The 18,690-nt window shown below is 45.4% G+C and overlaps 1 protein-coding gene across 2 annotated transcripts; it reads right to left on the minus strand.

Annotated features, from left to right (window-relative positions):
• Nucleotides 1–451: 451 nt before the first annotated feature.
• On the minus strand, nt 452–17,719 carry clcn6 (chloride channel 6). 2 transcript variants are annotated; one of them, XM_049004811.1, is made up of 23 exons: nt 17,599–17,719; nt 16,670–16,729; nt 16,430–16,495; nt 15,778–15,843; nt 15,582–15,648; nt 15,300–15,406; nt 14,972–15,098; nt 14,455–14,522; nt 14,162–14,220; nt 13,228–13,360; nt 12,612–12,725; nt 12,053–12,219; nt 11,236–11,353; nt 11,021–11,150; nt 10,430–10,583; nt 9,542–9,698; nt 9,003–9,109; nt 8,729–8,915; nt 7,933–8,090; nt 6,851–7,007; nt 6,314–6,421; nt 6,101–6,226; nt 452–5,229 (listed from the first exon to the last, which is right to left on the minus strand). In XM_049004811.1, exons 1-23 carry the CDS (start codon nt 17,713–17,715, stop codon nt 5,149–5,151), a joined length of 2,634 nt encoding a protein of 877 aa, XP_048860768.1. In that variant the 5' UTR covers nt 17,716–17,719; the 3' UTR covers nt 452–5,148. The 2 variants fall into 2 exon arrangements, with proteins under 2 accessions (XP_048860768.1, XP_048860769.1); XM_049004812.1 differs by lacking the exons at nt 452–5,229; nt 6,101–6,226; nt 6,314–6,421; nt 6,851–7,007; nt 7,933–8,090 and adding an exon at nt 8,098–8,376.
• Between the last annotated feature and the right edge of the window lie 971 nt (nt 17,720–18,690).

Here is an 18,690-nt window from a genome sequence, read left to right on the forward strand (position 1 = left end):
GCAGGTTGTTGGTGTGACTTATGGTCTGTCACTTGCAGACGGTACACACAGGGGGCTCGCATCTGTCACACACACAATATCAGCAAACACCATCACATCACATGACTCCCTTCCCCCTTTAACCCTCCAAGCAGAGTCGGGTTTCCTTTCTCTGCAATGCAGCAAAGGACGCCAACCAGTCAGGCTGATTCCCAGCTCATTATCCGCGGGCCGGACACCTTTTTACCGAAGCAGCGTCAGTCCACACTGATCAGCCGGGTGTTTGATGATCACCTTTCGCTTTCTTAGCTGGGATGTGCGTATTTCCAGTCATACGACGATAATGAAATTCATCAAATTTTACTCGAACCGCAACAAAGAATATAGAAAATTTTCTATCACAGCCTGTGACATATGAAGACACCAGAGAAACCATATAGTGTTTAACTTAATTTTATTTGATCAAGGGGGGGGGGGGGGGGGAGTGGATACTGGCAACCAAGTATTTATATAAAAAATCCCACACCCACACTTGAAAGACAAACATTAATCCGACAGTCTATACGTCAAAGGGCACACACTAAGAATACTGTTAAGGTTACTAAAATGAAGGAATATACTTCCTAAAGTTAGCACTGATAAAGTAGTGGAATAAGATACCTGGCCACTGTTTTTGCAAAAATACCTGTAAGAGTCACATGATCAGAGCTCTTGGTGACCTGTAGTTACCCCTGCAGAGTGCCACACTGCTGCCTCAACATTACCGCCTCCAGTGAGCTCAGCCAATCGCAGAGCAGGGGTAGCCGACCTGCAGAGACATTGTGGCTTTCTGCTCGTTCCCAGCTTTTAACCGCACTTAGGTAATGATTTGGGTGGCAGGTCACCTCAGCAGGCATCTCAAATGTCAGCGAGGCGGTAATTATCGGCGCGGCGCTACGCCGGGCAGGACTGAACCTGTGAAGCTGGGCTTGGAGAGCCAGGACGGGCGAAAGAGGAGGTGCGGCGGCAGACAGACGACAGAAGAGCAACCAGGTTAAATTGCCAAACTTCCTAATAAAATGACAACCGCAAAGCAACCGAAGGTTAGCCGAGAAACAAAATAACAAAAGAGTTCATTTTGAGTTCATGGGTTTACAGGCATACGTGATACCAACTGGAACATTTAAATTACAACAGAGGAGGACACCAAAGTCGCATAAGGTCATCATCCTCATCGTCCTCATACAATACTCTGGCATAAAAATACAACTTTATAAAAGCGTACTTAAATACATTCAATGACACAAAAATAAGTCTTTTAAAGAAAACAACACTGTTAAAAAAAGTAGAAAAATCCATTCATGTAAAAGCAACTTCTGATGTTATACAGCTAATTTCTACACAGGGGGAATACAAACTAAATGAGAATTAAATTTGATTATTATTTAAACGTACAACATATCAACACTGGTACCAGTTTTCACAAAGCACTGTGTGATTAATTATGTATACATGTAATAAAATGCAACAAACAAATCTTCAGTCATATTTGTCCTGTGTTTTATCATGGATAATAAATTATAAATTATACTGTTACACAAATATGCATAAAAAAAAAAAATCCTTTCACAAAATGCAAGTGCAAAAATAATTTCATGTAGGCATCCTGAAACGACTTTTAAAAACAGAACGACGCGGGACTGGGCCTTTGAACTGGGATTCTGCAGACACACATATTCTAAAGAAGACAGAACCTTCCGGACACTGCGTGCCCATCCTTCCTGAAGTCCATCACAGTGATGTCGTTCACAAAGACCATCGTTCCGTCTCATGCTTCCCTCAGACTCCCAGTGCGAATGTGTCACTATAAGATTCCCGGAATGTTAGCGCTCTAATTTTATCATGGAGACAGAGTGGCCGTCTAATAATACACCAATTCCCGGGGATCCCCCTACAGCAGAGAAGAAAATATTATGAGTGGGATTCCCTCGACTGAGTTGGGATCTCACATTTCATCTACGAACGACCAGAACATGGTCCATGTAGCAATGCCGCTTAACAGGTCCATGTGAAATTTAATCAGAAACCTATCAAAACAACCTATCCAGGAAAAAAAAGCTCCATGTGTAAAATGAGCTGAGTGGTTCGGACAGGCTGGATGGACTATCTGCCTCCTGCAGGTGGGGGTCCATCACTTACACTGCACGCCTGTCGCTTTCAGTTTTCCAGTATCGCTAAGTCCGCCTTTCCAATCGCCGGTACAGGGAAGCCACTATCTCTCCAGTTTCATTCCACTGAACATCATAGTCCATAAAAACAAATATTCAAGCTTGACAGAGTGGATACAAAACACCTAACAAACTAGTTATGGGCAACTCAATCAAACGATTGAAGCTGTACACTATATAAATAAATTTCCTCAATAAATTTCCTTGTGTTCATTTAGTCCAATCAGGCTCCTCAAACGGACAAAAACATCAGTCCTGAGCTGAAAGGGTAATCCCATACTTCAGAGGATATGCAGTCCAAACAATACACAGTTATGCATTATTTAACTCATGACTACCTAATTTATTAAGTGTAAATGTTGAACAGTAATTGAAAGCTCGGTAAACAAACGTGTTACTTTTTATGTTTTATGCTCCTCATGAAGTATTTAAAGAAATGGAAATATGCGTCAAATCACAGCCAGGAGTGAGCAAACGGCTGAATCGGGGCTAATTAGGGCTCGGTAGGAAGGCGAGATGACAGAAGCAGGTGGGTCCCGGGCCAAGGCGACGGAACGCCAAAACACCCGTTTAATTGCATAGCGGCTGGCGCACGGCCGGCGACTCCATAATGCGACGGTACGCTGAGACGGGAGGAGGCGGCCCGCCGGGTAATTCGGGCACATGGAAGAGAAACGCGGGCATGACTCAGTCGTGTAATGGAAGATGGCGCGGCTCAAAATGGGCAAGGGTGAAAGGGCAAAGGTCAGGCTGCTGGAGAGGAACCTGGACTCGTAGCTAAAAGCCGGTTGGGATCCACGCGGACCCTCCCGTCGTACGCTCAGGCTGGGTACAAAATCTGAACTCGTTCCAGTAAAAACAGTCGTGTGTGTGTATAAATGTATAAGACAGCAACTAATTTTTGCAAGAAGCTTTGGAAAAGAGCATCTGCTTAGCAATTAAAAGCATCATTATTATTATTATTACTATTCATAATGAATAATCTGGCACAGAACCTAACTTTCTGCACTAGCAATTTCAGGCATTCTCCGGTTACATCAGAGGACCAAGCACAGCGCCTGACCCCAGTACCTCAGCACATCAGTAGGTCGGCCGTGCGAGCCCTGCGTCAGGCTGACTAACCCGTCCCCGGCTCTACGAGACCTGTACCACATTAGCGACGGCACGCCTTTGTGCGAATTAGTGTCAAGGTGTTGCCTGGACTGCCTGATATGCCCACAGCACAATCTTCTCAGTGCAGCATGAGAAAACAGATGTTTTTTGTTCGTTTGTTTTTTACAGGATTAATATTCAAAGTGTGGCTCGTCAGTCTTGGCACCTCCTCCCTGGTTACACGTCAGTTTCATACTGATCCGAAAGCAGGCATAGAATATAAACAAGTGTTTCTCAAACGGGTCCTCAGAGACCCCGGTAGGGAATTGGGAGGGAGCAAAAATGTGGACCGTCTGGGGGTCCCAGAGGATCGGATATAAATGAAAAATAATCTCAGGGCGGATTCACACGTCTCCATAATGGAAAGCTAAAATCGACCAGGGCAAGCAATAGCATTTCACAGTGTTATCTAGCAGAATATCTACCTAGCTTGCACTACTCAAAGAACAAATTCTCTCAACCTCAACTCAGACTGCAACACAAATTGTTCCTGCAGATCTGTGGAGAATGGGGGGGGGGGGGGGGTTTCACTATTTCAGCTATACTGCCTAACGTGACTGGAGCTTTATATCTCGTTTTGACAATACAGAATATTACTATTATTAACAATGTAAAAGCATTTCACAGTATGACTGTCAATCAAATTAAAAAATAAATAAAAGTACAAAAATATATTCAGCTTAAGTTACATGCACTGAAAACGGCTCGGTAACAAAAAATGGAGAATTGAAATGTCCTCTTCTCACTGTCAGAGGGTCTGACTAAATTCCCCCCGTGTCTCTTAGTGGTACAGTCCCAATTGGCCCCCTACACATGTCCTTTGTGATCGTGTCATGATGCCCGCTGCCCTTCTGCGTGACCCCTGTGACGGACTGACACCCACTGTGCTCTGCATGGACGTTATGTGACTGACCTGTGGTCAGGTCATGTGGGGGCCTGTACACGACATCCTGCAAATGGTCCCGCGGATATCAGACGCGATACAGGTGCCCAAACTGCCCACACCGATATGTTAGCGTTACTTTCTCCTAGTCATGACTGGATTTCCAAAGAACTACATTACAGCCACTTATCGGTGCATCTGAAGGGCGACATTCCAGGTACCTCCTGCGAGTTAACCAAAGGAAAACGCACTGACTATTAGCTAATACTATTTCCCCCTTTTTCCATGAGGAGGGAGCTTTAAAAATTATTCACTTCCTTTGAATCGATCAGTCCTAACAGGTGACTGGTACACAAATTTGTCCCGGCCCCGGGAATGGCGATTTACGGCACACACACCGTTGTTAAACACGATACCTGCTCACCATATGCTACCTGTACCAAATAATCAATCACCCATTCATAACCGTCCCAATAAACACTCTAATTTTGTACTCTGAGGTCTCAAAGAAAAAAAAACACATATATGAATAGGCCCCGATTCGGAATGCTATTAGCTAAAACTGTTCTAGTGCAAATACTTAAAAAGCAGTAAAATGGAATAAAAGGTGGCAAAAGTTCTAATGCTGCAAAGCGCTGATGGTAAATCATGGAGGCCACAAGCAATGGGAGATCGGTGCAAGCACTCCGCAGGTCTGGGCAGAGGGAAGCAAACGGCGCGGGTCTAAGAACAAGGAGAGCCAACAGGGACCATCCGGCGGGCCCCCGTCCCTAAAATCCCTCAGACAGTGCGGACAAAGCATCGCCGTCTGCCGCAGGAGCTCTGGGCGGGGCAGGAATGACCGTGGTTCTGGAGGGTGGTTCTGGATACCTCTTGGTTCCGCGGCGGGGCAGTTCCTGACGGGCTGGTGGAGACGAGCGGCGCCGGCTAGATGGTGATGTAGTGCTGTCGCAGCTTGGCCATCAGGAACTCCTGTGTCAGGTTGTGCCGCGTGATAATTCCCACGATCTGAAAGGGAACCGACAGCAGAACGGGAAGCTCGAGGTGGAGGCAGGAATGAAGGGGGGGTGGGGGCGTCAGGGATGATGAGGGAACTGCTGACAGCACTGCGGCGACTGACTGGCTAAAAGGGAATACGGCTGTAGCTAGGAATTAATAACAGGTGGAGTTCAGAGGTCATATACAGAGGAGGAAATACATTGTAACAACAATACAAATAGTGTGATGCAAACTATAGCTGTATCAATACTGCAATAGCACTGCAATTCAGTGTCACGATTTTTCATCGGCATTTTGAACCTTCGCATCAATTTATTCATTTACTGCAGTACCGTTTAACGATGGTAGAGTTGAATGTTTCATATTTTTTCATTTTGTTTCGCTAAAAATTTTTTAAATGCGGTTTATGTAGCCTATGCTAAATGCACTGCGATGCAAGAATGCAGTGAGATTTCTACCTCTGAAATGCTGCTGTCAAGTCAAACATTTAATTCCATACTTTTTTCCCCCCTTTCGCCATTAACTTTATACAGCTGGGAAGTGACGTCTGCAACAACTTTATACAAGATACTGACTTACCCTGGGTAGTTAAGGGCTATTCATGGCTGGAAATTTGGCCTATTTTAAATTTAAATAGACCCATTATTTCAATATCGGAGTGCTTATCCATCAGGATACAATGAAAATACCATGACGAATTGTGATGGATTAAATCACGTTACTGGATATTCTGAAGAGTTTCATATCGTGGACTAGATGGCAATATCCAGGTCTAATGCAGGCTGCTATGTAGTCATTCTTATGCATACCTACAGACATATGATGACAGTCACATTCAAAGCTGCTGCATCTGTAGGAGTCTGTGAAATTTGTAGAGTACCTCTCCAACAGCATTGACCACGGGGAGATGGCGGAGTCCCATAGTCCTGAAGAGGTTGAACACCTGAGACACGTGGGTGTTTGGGGAGACCGTGTAGGGGCTTGGGTTCATGTAGGGTGTGACATCCTGAGAGCGTGAATCAAAAACACCAACATCAGGCGACTCTCTGGGCCTCAACATCACATTCACCAGCAGTTCCAGGCAGAGACGCACCACAATCATGCGCGGGTTCAGCAAGGTGAGGTCCAGGTCGTGGATGTCAGGGAAGCGAGGGTAATCCTCCGTCATCTCCGAGTAGGACAGGCGCGGCTGCGCGGCACTCTGCAGAAGCGAGGGAATGACATTCGAGTTCTGTTCGCTAAGCGTAATTTGAGTGATACCTCCAAAAACCGCTCGCTGAAACTCTCACCTCATATCAGAACTGCAGAATGAGAATTTTAAAATTCCAATCTTAAGTCATGCCCCAGTTTCCAAATATTTAAGATGGTTCAACTGCCTTAAAAACATAATAGTAATAACTATAATAATTATCAATATTATTATCACTGTTAATAATATACTAGTCCGGCCTGCGTTGACTGCCCAAACATGCAATGATTGTTTGGTGCTGAATCAAGCTTCAATGCATAACACACATCTCAGCACAAACAGAGTGAGCTGGGGGGTGGATCGGCACCAGCATGTGGTCCGTGGCAGACAGCATGCTGACGATCCCGCCCGCGGAACCGCGAAGCCTCGCGGGACACTGACCGCCTGGTTCTCGGCATAGCACACGCCGCGGATCAGCAGGGTCACCAGCTGCGAGCGCAGGATCAGGCCGTGGAAGGTCAGGGGCCGAAAACGCTCCTCCATGGTCCAGTCCTCGCTGGGGGACTCCATGGGGTACAGGCTGGGATAGGGCGTGTGCCTGCGAGAAAGGAGTCAGGGATAAAATATTAAATTATGTTGGAAATATAATATTAAGCTGTAAATATTAAGGCTGCTCTGTGAATATCTGATAGGACTCGAGATCAGGCCTGCAGTCACATGACCGTTGGGCCCTTGAGAACAAGGCCCTTAACCCTACAATATGTTCCAGGGGAGCAAGATAAATGACACGACTCCGGCACTCGGACGCCACATTTCGCTCTCAACTGTGTGTGCGTGCATGTTTCAAAGAAGAGCATGATGGGATATAGGGAAAAAAAAAAGAATTGTAATGTACTCGGGCAAATATCAAATAAAGCATCAACAACATCATCATCAATACAATGTCTTCATCTTTAGATTATTCTGCCGACTGAAGGCCAGCAAAGTAACGAATAAGGAATATTAAAATACTGAAACGTTTTGGAAAATGGCTCTACAAACAGAAGCTTGACAACCACTGAAAGTGTAATTAATAACAAAATATTTCACACGGTTATTTTATAAGGTAGAAAGAAAATTCTAACATTTTTATCCTAAGTATGTATCGTCCGACAAATTTTTAAAACAAAGGCTATATCAGTTTCCCCATGAGATGCTAAATGATTGTTTTGATTTCAGCTTTGAATTATGGGATTCTGTGTAACGTCGCAAACTAAACACACGCTGTTTACAAGCAGGAAGGAATGTTGCAGGTCTCGATAAAATATCTTTGCTCATACTGCTCTCGCATTTGGATATCAACGAGCTCCGTGCATTAATTCCATCAAAGACACAAATTATGAATTAATATCAATGCTATGCATTACCATGATAAAATTCCCAGCCCGGATTCAGCAAACTGAATTTATGAAGGGTTTCAGCTGATGGTGTATTGAAGAAAATTATAACGTATGGTTTGGTGCCCCCCCTCAGCCGGCCCCCACCTCCTCTCCAGCATCTGCTCCAACATGTCCTGTCCGTCCCCGACCGGCTGGGAAACCTCCTGCTCATCGCACACATTCCGCAGCTCGCTGGACGGGTACGACTTCATGGACTGGCAGCGTCGGCGCTGCTCGCTGGCCCGGGTCAGGACGCTGCTCTTCTGAAGGTGGACCACAAGATGCACCGTCATCATGAAGCACACACAAACTTACAATTCCAAAATGTAAATACCTGCAGCGGTGCTCAGGGGACAATGGAGACCTGCTCAGAGGGCATGACCTCTTCATCTTGTATTGGCCTCTGTACACACCTTAATTTAAAACTCCTATTCCCACCCCCCCCCCACAAAAAAAACAGCTGTTTTTCCAAGAAGCTGACATATTTGCAGGCAGGGCCGGCTCCACCTTTTCTGGGGCCCTATGCAAAATGTTAATTGGGAGGCCCCCCTACAAAGAAAAAAATGTTTCAGTTCCTTCGCAATATAAATAATTTGGGGGCCCTAGGCGACTGCCTATAGCTAGAGCCCTGTTTGCAAGGGATATTTCCGAGCTACAGTGACACACACACACACACACACACACACACACACACACACACACACACACACACACACACACACACACACACACACACACACACACACACACACACACACACACACACACACACACACACCTCTCTGCTGGCCCTGGTGTTGGGTTGCCAGATTAACAGTGTCATACTGGCACCACAGTTCTGTAGAGCAAGGGCACATACACAGAGTTTTAGTGCCACATGGTGGATGAGGGCGGCATTTACCTTGAACCGAATGTTGTTACTGATGAGGATGTTGCCTTTCATGAACTCCTTCTCGTTGTCCCGGTTCTCGGTCACCACCGGGAAGGCGTGGTACACCGTGGTCCTCAGGATGCTCACCAGGGACTGGATGCGAGTGTGTGGGTACACATAGGTCAGGTTGGGCTCCATGATGTCACTGGCCGTCAGCCTGAAACCGAGGGCAGCACTCAGCCATTTTTCTCTGGGTGGCGGGGCTGGGTCTGACACAAATGCAGCTTCTCGATGGATCACTCACTTGTCCATCTCCGCCTCCGTCTCCCACTCCAGAAGAGGAACGCCCTTCAGCTTAATGTGGATGTCATATATGCCCTTGTTGAAGAAATCCCCGGTCCACTTTGCCACCTGAAAGGAGTTTCATGCAATAATCTAAACATTTGGATGATTGCAAAGCAAAAAGCCTCAAGTCTGCAAAAATTTGCTGGCAAATAAGTTTAGTAACTAGTCTTTCGGCAAAGTTCAATGAAGCCTCGCTGCAGCACAACAGACATTAGTACCTTTGGTGACACAGTACAACCTCACAAACCAATTATTCTGGGCCATTTCCAATTGCCATATTTAAGCCTTACAGCTTAAAAAATCATTAAAGCACAACACATTCAATTTATGAACGTCAGCTCAATATTAAAAAAAAAATAAAAAAAATAAAATTGTAATCAATCCAACTGACAGCTATTATCTGGCAATTCATTTTATAAAATGCTAAAGTGGTTTTTATGATTGCCCAATTGGGAAGTACGGAGAAAAAAAAAAAAAAAAAAACATATTATACATTACCATTAGTGTTATCATAATTGGCAGCCCATATGTGATTTCATTGGTTGATTCTATAAGAATTACAGTGAGGCTGATGGTCATGCGGACCACGCCTCCCAGGAAGGCGGCCGCACCAATCAGAGCGAAGGTTCCCGAGTATATGTTCATGCCAATGTTTCTGGGGTAGAGAGAAGATGACAGTTGGAAGAATTAGTGCAAAGCAGGTCAGGTAAGGACAATGGAGGGAGCGGTGCATTGTGGGAAAGTGCCTACAGGCCAGGAAATACAACTGAGCACTTGAGGGAGAAAAAAAAAACTCCAGGGGTAAAAATGGCGTTTAAATAAGATGGAGCTTCTTCACTGAATGTGATCAGCCGACTTTCGTTACTTGCGGATTACCAACCAGTCAAAGTGTGTAACATCTTGTAAAGCTAAATTAGAAAAAAAGGTAGAAGTGGACCAGCACCAGGCCAGGATGAAGGCAGGTAACACAGAAAACCTGCAGCCCAGGAGATCAAAGCACAATGCGAGGCTGCTTCAACACTGACAATTTGTAAAAGGGAGGATGCTTTTAAAATCTCGGTATTTACTCACAGTAAGACAAGGGGAGCCTTACGTGGAAGAATTTCTGGAATGTATTCTGTATTACCGAATAGAGCTCTACACTATATAATCCTGGGCGATATGACAATATTATTAATTATCGATGTTATCAGACAAGTGACTCAGTGGTGATTATTGCCTGTGTCAGGGCCGTAAGCACAAAGCTACACACACGAGAGCAAGATAAAGATTTACGACCTGCCTTTCAGTTTGGCCAGTCTGGCATACAGCCGTGCTACTCAGATTCAAATTTCTATGCCCTGCGTGCAAAGCACATGGATTCTAGAGTAGTGACCCCAGGCTTACATTTTGAGGACGTTGGCCACCAGACGGCCGAAGGCCGCACCACAGAGCAGGGAGGGAACGAAAAGGCCGCTGGGAACGGAGACTCCGTACGTCCAGCAGGCCAGCAGGAAGTAGAGCACGAAGAAGATGGTCAGAGTCACCGGACTGAAGGTACCTGCAAGAGAGCCGATGGCGGCTGGAGGTCAGGAGCACGTGTCACGCCCGGAGGTGTGGCTCTGCTGCTGTGAATATTTCACCTAAAACAGCCGCAGTCCAGTACTTAGTTGGCAATTAGCGGGAAGCAGGACGGACGTGGGAGCCGAAGGCTGGGGAAGCTCTGGAGTGTGAATGACGGCCTGTCGATTCATGCAACTTGCAAGATCAAGTTACAAGGTTTCCGGCGGAGCAACTGCTGGTACTTAAGACACTGTGATCAGCAGATGAAGATTATGGAGCAGATGACGGATTACAGGCAGTGTATTCCGTGTAGAGTGCGGGTCGCTTCAGATAAACCAGAATGGTAGGTGTGCATCTGGTGCAGGGTGTAAAGGTGTATCAGAGCCCCAGAGGGCTGCGATTCTCAAGGTGTGCAAGCCCGAGACATCAGCTCACCGTCTTGGTGGAACAGTTGGTTGATGGCCACCTCTTGGGGGTTAAAGAAGAGCGTAGCCATGTCGTTGTACGTCTTATTCGGGCAGAAGAACTGCTTCACGGTGGAGCTGACGTTCTCGTTCCCAGACACCTGCAGATTCTCGCTTTAGCCACCGATTTAACCCCCCGCCACCCCCCAAAGAACACACAGCACACTGAAGGCGGAGGGGACTTACCAGAGTGGTGGTGTTGTTGGATGTTGGAGGCAAGAGGTCACGGCACTCTCCCAGAGTCATGGAGGCCACGAATATCACCACTGTCGTTACCAAGGAGATGAGCAGACTCTCCAGCACCCTGACAGCAGATAATGGCCCGGAGGGGGGGGGGGCAAGGGAGGGAAACACAGTGAGTTAGCCGAACGGAGACATTGCTCATTCTGCAGTTTCACCTCCTTAAAATTTTAATGGATGAAATGTTATTTATATATTAACCTGTACAGTAAAACAAAAAACAAAACAAATCACTCTCTCTCTCTCACACACACACACACACACACACACACACAGCTGTTTTTGCAGATAGAATCAAAATATGAAACAGCACACTGTTCACTATTTTTAATGAAATGTTTTCTGGAACACTCCGGTGGCCCCTGCATCGTGTGTGGTTGCATGTTCTCATTTCCACAAGGTTTTCCCAAAAACATATGGTTGAGTAAACTAGGGTTGCTAAACTATGCATCGTATATGGCAGTGTTTCCCAATCCGGTCCTCGGGGGCCCACAGTCGGTCCACGATTTTGCTCCCTCCCAGCTCCCTGCCAGAGTCACAGACTGTCTGTGGGTCCCTGAGGACCAGACTGGGAAACACTGACCAATGGCCTCACATGCTGAGGGTCCCTTGGACTTCCTGGAATACGTATGGAAAAAATTCACGCACTGTTGGATTACGGTGACAAGTAGCCACGTTAGCACAAAGCTAATGATAAAGTAGCTGCCACTTATGAATGCAGTAGTAGATGCTGGAGATAAGGGTGAAAAGGATTTGGCAGTACCTGATGAACTTAGCCTTGGGGTGCACATTCCTCATGCGGTACTTGGCCAGCCTCTTGTTCATGCAATTGAAGAGCGCCCCCAAGAGGCCACCCACGATACCCATGATCACAAAGAATGCCAGGTCCACTGCTGTCCACAAGTGGCAACTCTTGTCCCCATTCAGACACTGAGAGAGAGAGAGAGAGAGAGAGAGAGAGAGAGAGAGAGAGAGAGAGAGAGAGAGAGAGAGAGAGAGTGTGTCACACGCAAGTGTGCTAGATTATTTGCAACCAGCAGAGAATCCAGCTCTCCTAAAGAGCAAAACAGCACAGCAACTCTGAATCAAATCCCAGGAAATCTGTACACTTTTGCCTTTGACAAAGACACAAGTAAACATAAAGATCTTGCCCTAATACAGTGGAGATGGATCAGAGTGGAGAGGAAAATTACTCGCAAGCTATGACATATAACCGCTGATGAGTGTATGGTTCTGAGCCACCTTTCCAGTTGGGAAAGGACTTCATCGGGGAACACCAGTGGGGAAGCACCTCAGGCTGTAATTACACGCGAGTGCCTCACCCTGAACTCGCCGAAGTTGAGCAGGCCAGGCAGTTGGAAGGAGCCCCACTTGTTGTAGTTGATTCCCGAGCGGAAAAAGTTGAGGGTGAAAGTGGCCGACATGGAGCAGAAGAGCTGTGCAGCAGGAGGAGGAGAGGGACGGGGGACAGGGGCGTCAACGTTGGACCCTTGTGCCACCAGATAATCTATATTTGAGGTAACAGCACAGCTCTCTTCAAATGCCACACCCCAATCAAAGAATAAACTGTCGATTTGGGATAATTGTTCCCAAACCAGACCTGAGAGGCGTAATGGTGCAGAGCCCTGTATTCCTGCCCAGGGCATATGAACAAACATGCATTTACTGCAACAAATATACTATGAAATACTATGATATGAGGATTCTACAAAGCACAACCGTTAACCATTTTACCATCTATATCTATGCCCATGATATTAATATTATGACAGTCTGTCCAGTAAACGTTCAGTATTTGTTCATTTACAAAAGTGCATCTTCGGCATTTATTAAACATGCTTAACAGACAGTTCAGTTCAGAAATGCCTTTCCAGGCCACAGCGACCCCTGCTGGCCTGTCAGACAGAGCGGCAGATGGGCTCAGCTCCGCGGTCTCACCACTTTCCAGGTGAGGGCCTGGTTCCAGAAAGAGGAGCCCTCCTCCAGGCTGAAGAGCGTCCCCCCGATGGGGGCCCCGAAGGCAGCCGCCACGCCTGCCGCTGCCCCCGCAGACACGAAGTCCCGCTTGTCTCTGCGACGCCACACAAGGACAAACTCACACACGTGACACCATTCGGTGACGCAGCAGAGGCTTCAACCCACAGTCACATGGCAACCGTCTGCCGTTCCTGCCATTTTTCAGGAAAACAGGAACGCGGAGGTTGAAGACCTACACTTCTGACCAGGAGGCAGAGCTGGAGATTTCAGGTCCAGAGAGTACAAATCCAGACCGAGATTTTGTTTCAACCAACCAGTTGAGTATAAAGAGTCACAGTCACAGAGTACTCAACTGGTTGGTTGAAAAAAAAACCTTGGTCTGCATTTGTACTCTCTGGACCTGAACTTTCCAGTTCTGCCAGCAGGGTGCAGCTGCTTTGGTCTTTATCATGAAAAACTTGTCAAAATAAGGACAATCCTCAGGAACTCTAGGGTAGGAGCCAGGAACCCTGCACCAGACAAAGGATTACGGAAAAAGGGATAGATGGAATATTAATAATGACAACAACAGTATCTGGGCAGATAAGTCGGCAAATAGTTGAAACTGCCGTGTAAGTCACTTTACATAAAATGAGCTACAGAAGAATTTTCCCTTAAAAACCGCTGACTGAGCAGTCTGACTGTATGCTGCACAATGATTCTCAAATTTCTTGCAACGTTATGACTAAAAGTTCAGATTGTGACCATGCTGCTATTTTTTGATCCTGCAGTGACACGCACGGAAGCCCCCTCCCCCGTCAGTGGGTGCAGCCCTTCTCCATCGATGTCTGACACACGTTCAGACAGTCAGCAGAGGTATGGCTAGCGAGGATTCTGGGAAGCGGGAGGAGCTCACCTGTCGCTACGGAAATAGGGGAAGTTAAGGTGGATCTTCCGGAATGTGATGCTCTGAAACTAGAAAATGCACGAAGTTCAAATAAAGACCAAAAAAAATGAGTTGACCGATACCGTAGAAAGCACAATGTAAAATTACAATGGTATTATACTTCAGCATGGTAACATGAGACTACAGTAAACTGTCAAACATTCCCAGTACAGTCGAAGTTTGTTTATATCTCAGCACTTCTATCACGTGACCATCGCTTGTCACATGACCAGGGCTCACTGACCAGTGAACGATTGGTGTACCTGAGGAAGCCCAGCACCAACAATGGCTCCGCTGTGTATCATCGGTCCCTCCTTCCCCACAAAGAGACCTGGGAACAAGAGGACTCAGCTATAATCTGAGAGAGGTGGAGCAGCATGGCTGGGACACTTTCGGCCATGACAGTGATCTCAAAACAGCCCCCAATGATAGCAGTGAACATGTACCCTGCCAGCATTAACCCCGACCACCTCTGAGCTATACTGATGACCCCTTAGCTAATGAACAGAGTGTAAGGACCGCACTGTACAAAACCACAAGAACAGATCTGAGGAACATTATATCTCAGTTCACTGCCTTCCACGGAGGGACATGCCGTAAATACATAACACCGCAAACCTACACAACTGAAGTCCATCTATCACTTGAGCAATGAACTAGTTTTCAGCTCTGTATTATTGTTGTGGGGAATGTTTAATTTGGCCGACTCATGGAACGAGGCGGAGATCAAACGTGGGTTTACTTCGATCCGTGGTCAAAGTCCAAAAAACGGTGAGATACCTCCAGCCACTGCGAACAGAACACCGAGGGCCTTGCAGAGGAACGTGCGGAGACGGACGATGCCAGGAATCTTCACCCCGTTCAGGTAGCTCTTGATCTCTGGGATGCCAGAACCGACTGCTATGGGCTATGAAGGGAGATGCAGAAGCATGAGCTGCAGGTCAACGTGGATGAATGTACGGGGCAAACACCCTCAACACCGTCAAAACTCAATCACAGGTGGCAATCCAAAAAACCCGAATGATTTTCTAAAATTAAAATTATTTTCACTGGGAGAGAACATTAAGCGCAGGTTGAATGCGGGAAGGGTTTGGCTGCGACGCCGTACCTCGATGAGTACAAACATGCTGGCGATGAAGACGAAGGCCATGTTGAAGGCCAGCAGCTCCAGCAGAGAAAGAGCCAGGCAGCCTCTCTCACTGCACTCCTCCACAGCTTAGACAAGCGAGTCAAGGCGGGACAGAGCAAGGGGACGACCAGCCTGTGGACCTGCACAAGCAAGGCTCACATAAACAGAGAAGGAAGGCTGCAATTACAGGATCGGCACGAGGACCTTGTGAAATCTAATTGCTAGCTGGGTGGAAGCGATTACGTCATTTACAAAGGATACATCTTCCAACCAAACTAAACTTCAGCTGAGTGAACAGTCTGACGAAGAAGTCCACAAAAAGGCCAACCTGAAAAGAACCAAACAAGGGCTCACAGTTTCCTCTTTCAAAGTCACACATTCCAGCTGCCCGCAGGCAGCACAGGAGTTAAAAATGCATAACCTTTCCATAGTAATAAACTCTGACTCATGGACTTACCATGCCGATGGAAACTCCTATTACAAACACCAACATCCACTTCACAGCTTCATACTTCTTTGCTTTCTATTTTTTAAGTAAAAACCAGTAAAAAAAAATAAAAAAAAGTTACTTTCTTGGCTAAAACATAATGCAATATAATCATAATGCATACAATGTTGCTCAATACAGGACAATAAAATTAATGATGTTAAGAAGAGTCAACGTAACAATTTGACATGTGTTTTGCCAAAGGGTAATTAAGTTTCCCAAAGCTGTGCCAAGTCGCTCAGAGTCCTAAACTCAACTCAAAAAAACAAACAGAAAACTGAAGTGACTCATAAATGTAACATATGAAGATTATTCAAGCTTTCCTTCTAAGTGTGAGCAGTAGGACGCATGTTTTGGCAGTTATTGTAGATGCCCCAATGAATGCTGGATGCAAGCTGAGTGTAAAGACTTTTATAACAGTAGGGAAGACCCACTCCACTTAGCCCTTGATATTAACCATTATAACAACTAACATACATTTTTACCATTTAATTAATGTACATTGCACATTACCAAACATAAAGGTTTCTAGTGCAAGTTTACTATCATCAACGAAAGTAAAATCTGTTTATTGCCACTTCCTACTTATAGGGCGGTCAATGAAAATGTATTATTATGCTACCTTATTATCAATGCCCTCCAGGACGTCGACATACGGTTCATTGATGCACCTGTCATAGTCCAAGCTCTGCCGCAGGAGAACAAGCTCAAAGTCAGCATTTTATTACCCAATTATGCAAAAGGATGTGTTGTTTCCAAAACATCTCATGACTGGGAAATAGTTAACATGCATGTACTTTGGACCCACCACAGAATATATAATTATATATATATTATATATATATATATTTATTTATTTTACCTCATAATCTTTCCGTGGAAGGATCTCATCTTCATCTTCGCGTGTCTCCCCAAGAATTGTCTGGCATCACAGCATATTTGAATGAAAAAAGAGAGCATTATATTATGGCATAATAGCTTATTTAATAATTTTAGATGTGGTTCAAGTTTCTTGCTTTAGTGTGGTTGTATTGGGAAACCTTCTGGTTCTGAATCATCCACAGAACGTGCAGCCACAAGCCAACAAACATGGACCAAAAGTTGCACCACATTCCGTTCATGAATACTATAACAATTAAGCTATAATGAAGTCGTTGTCTGGTTCTGCAGATAACGGTCTTCAATACTGAAATAATACCAATTATAATGAAGTCTCAACGGATCAGACCTATTTAGCGCCAGGGATCGCGATGGCCAGCCCCACAGTAATACTGCCAAACAAAGCATGGCATCTGCCACCTAGCTTGCTGTTGCATGACTCATGTTTCACTATGGAAGTCATACTTAACGTGGAATCACCCGTTATTTCGATGTGCGCTACCTCTTCCTTTCAGTACATTGCTAGCTTTTAAAATCCTGTGGAGGTGGCACTGGGAAAGAAAAAACATTTACTCTGCATTTATTTCACTGCAAACAATGCAGTTCCCCTGTATTGTGAAACCAGCGATTCAGGTTGTACTTTTTGCTGTAACAAAACGACTAAGAAACGCCGTGTCCGCACGATATAACATTTCACATCAAATCATTTATGAGGAAAATGAGCAACTGGCAACTTAAAATAATCAGATTGCTAGCTGGCTACCTAGCAATGCAGGGTGGAGTTTTCGGAACCACGGACCTAGCTTCGTGCTAACTGAATTTCAAAAAATCCAATAACATTAACGTATAAAAGGTGAACATAGCCATCATCTTAAAGTTCTGCGAGTCAACCGCTCGTTCGGCCCACTGTACCAGTTCCTCGGGGGTCCGCGTCTCGCCTTCCCTGCAGCAGCACTGGCAGCACAGACAGCTCCCACAACACGCCATTTTCACCGGCCCATCGGATCCCATTGACAACACGCGCGTCATGTGACCGACAGGCCCCTCCCACCTGCTCGTGTTGTCGTCACGTGTCGATGTCGCGAGTTTCTGAAGCGGGAGCGCGCACGCAGCGCGTCACGTTGGGTATGTTGATACATCGGGAGGCAGTAGAAATGTTTTATGTAAGAGAAACCTTGTGAGTACCATTAGACAATAATGTGATTGTACGTAGGTGTTTCCTGCTGGCCGTATTTAATATTTCTTGCATTTATAGAAAATGCTCCATATATTTAATCTACTGTGCGCCTTTTCGTACAGCTGCTGTTTAACAGGTAATTTTCACTCCAAAAGTAGTTGCTAGTCTTTTCCGCGGTGTTGTTGAATTTCCACATAACCAGTGGTGTGAATTCTGTACAATCCATTAAAAAGTAAAATATTTAGTTCAAAATCCTCACACAAAACAAGCGTTTATTAATAAATATAAAGTAATACACTCAGAAATGCCTCGTAACATACCCCTCTGATACATCATACCCTTTTGTCCAAATTAAATATTAAAATGTATTCATTAAATATCATCATAAATAAATTTATGGCGTGTTAAATTTATAGCTTATCGGATTAAATTTAGGAGATACTGATATTTAAGGGCAAAATACTAGTGAAATGGACAACTCCAGCAACGCACTCGCACTACTCTACCCTGTCTGCTCGCGTCTTTGCGAAACATTGCCAACAGCGCACTCTGCTGGGCCGCTGGCGAATTGTGCAAAACCTTTTCCCTACATCTTGCGACCTAGTAGTTAAATTACACTACCTTGCTTTTCAGTTCTATACGTCACTTCTAAGCATTTTTACACATTTTGTATGTTATTAAAGGAGGCAGTGACATGAAATTATCTTGAGTAATAGCACTAATATTTTTAATTAACATATCTAGTGAGCATACTGTGTCTAACACTTTGTCTCAGCTATTTTTATAAAATGTACTATATTTGGTGTGCCCAGCTGACAGCTATGGAT

Source organism: Brienomyrus brachyistius, unplaced genomic scaffold, assembly GCF_023856365.1.
Source record: "Brienomyrus brachyistius isolate T26 unplaced genomic scaffold, BBRACH_0.4 scaffold120, whole genome shotgun sequence".
NCBI lineage: Eukaryota > Metazoa > Chordata > Actinopteri > Osteoglossiformes > Mormyridae > Brienomyrus > Brienomyrus brachyistius.

Coding starts and splice junctions, on each gene's coding strand:
- clcn6 (XM_049004811.1), bottom strand. CDS start 17,715: ATGACGCGCGTGTTGTCAATGGGATCCGATGGGCCGGTGAAAATGGCG. Junction 15,844..16,429: donor TGGAGGGCATTGATAATAAG/GTAGCATAATAA, acceptor CTTAAAAAATAG/AAAGCAAAGAAGTATGAAGC. Junction 8,916..9,002: donor ACGGAGGCGGAGATGGACAA/GTGAGTGATCCA, acceptor CCTCGGTTTCAG/GCTGACGGCCAGTGACATCA.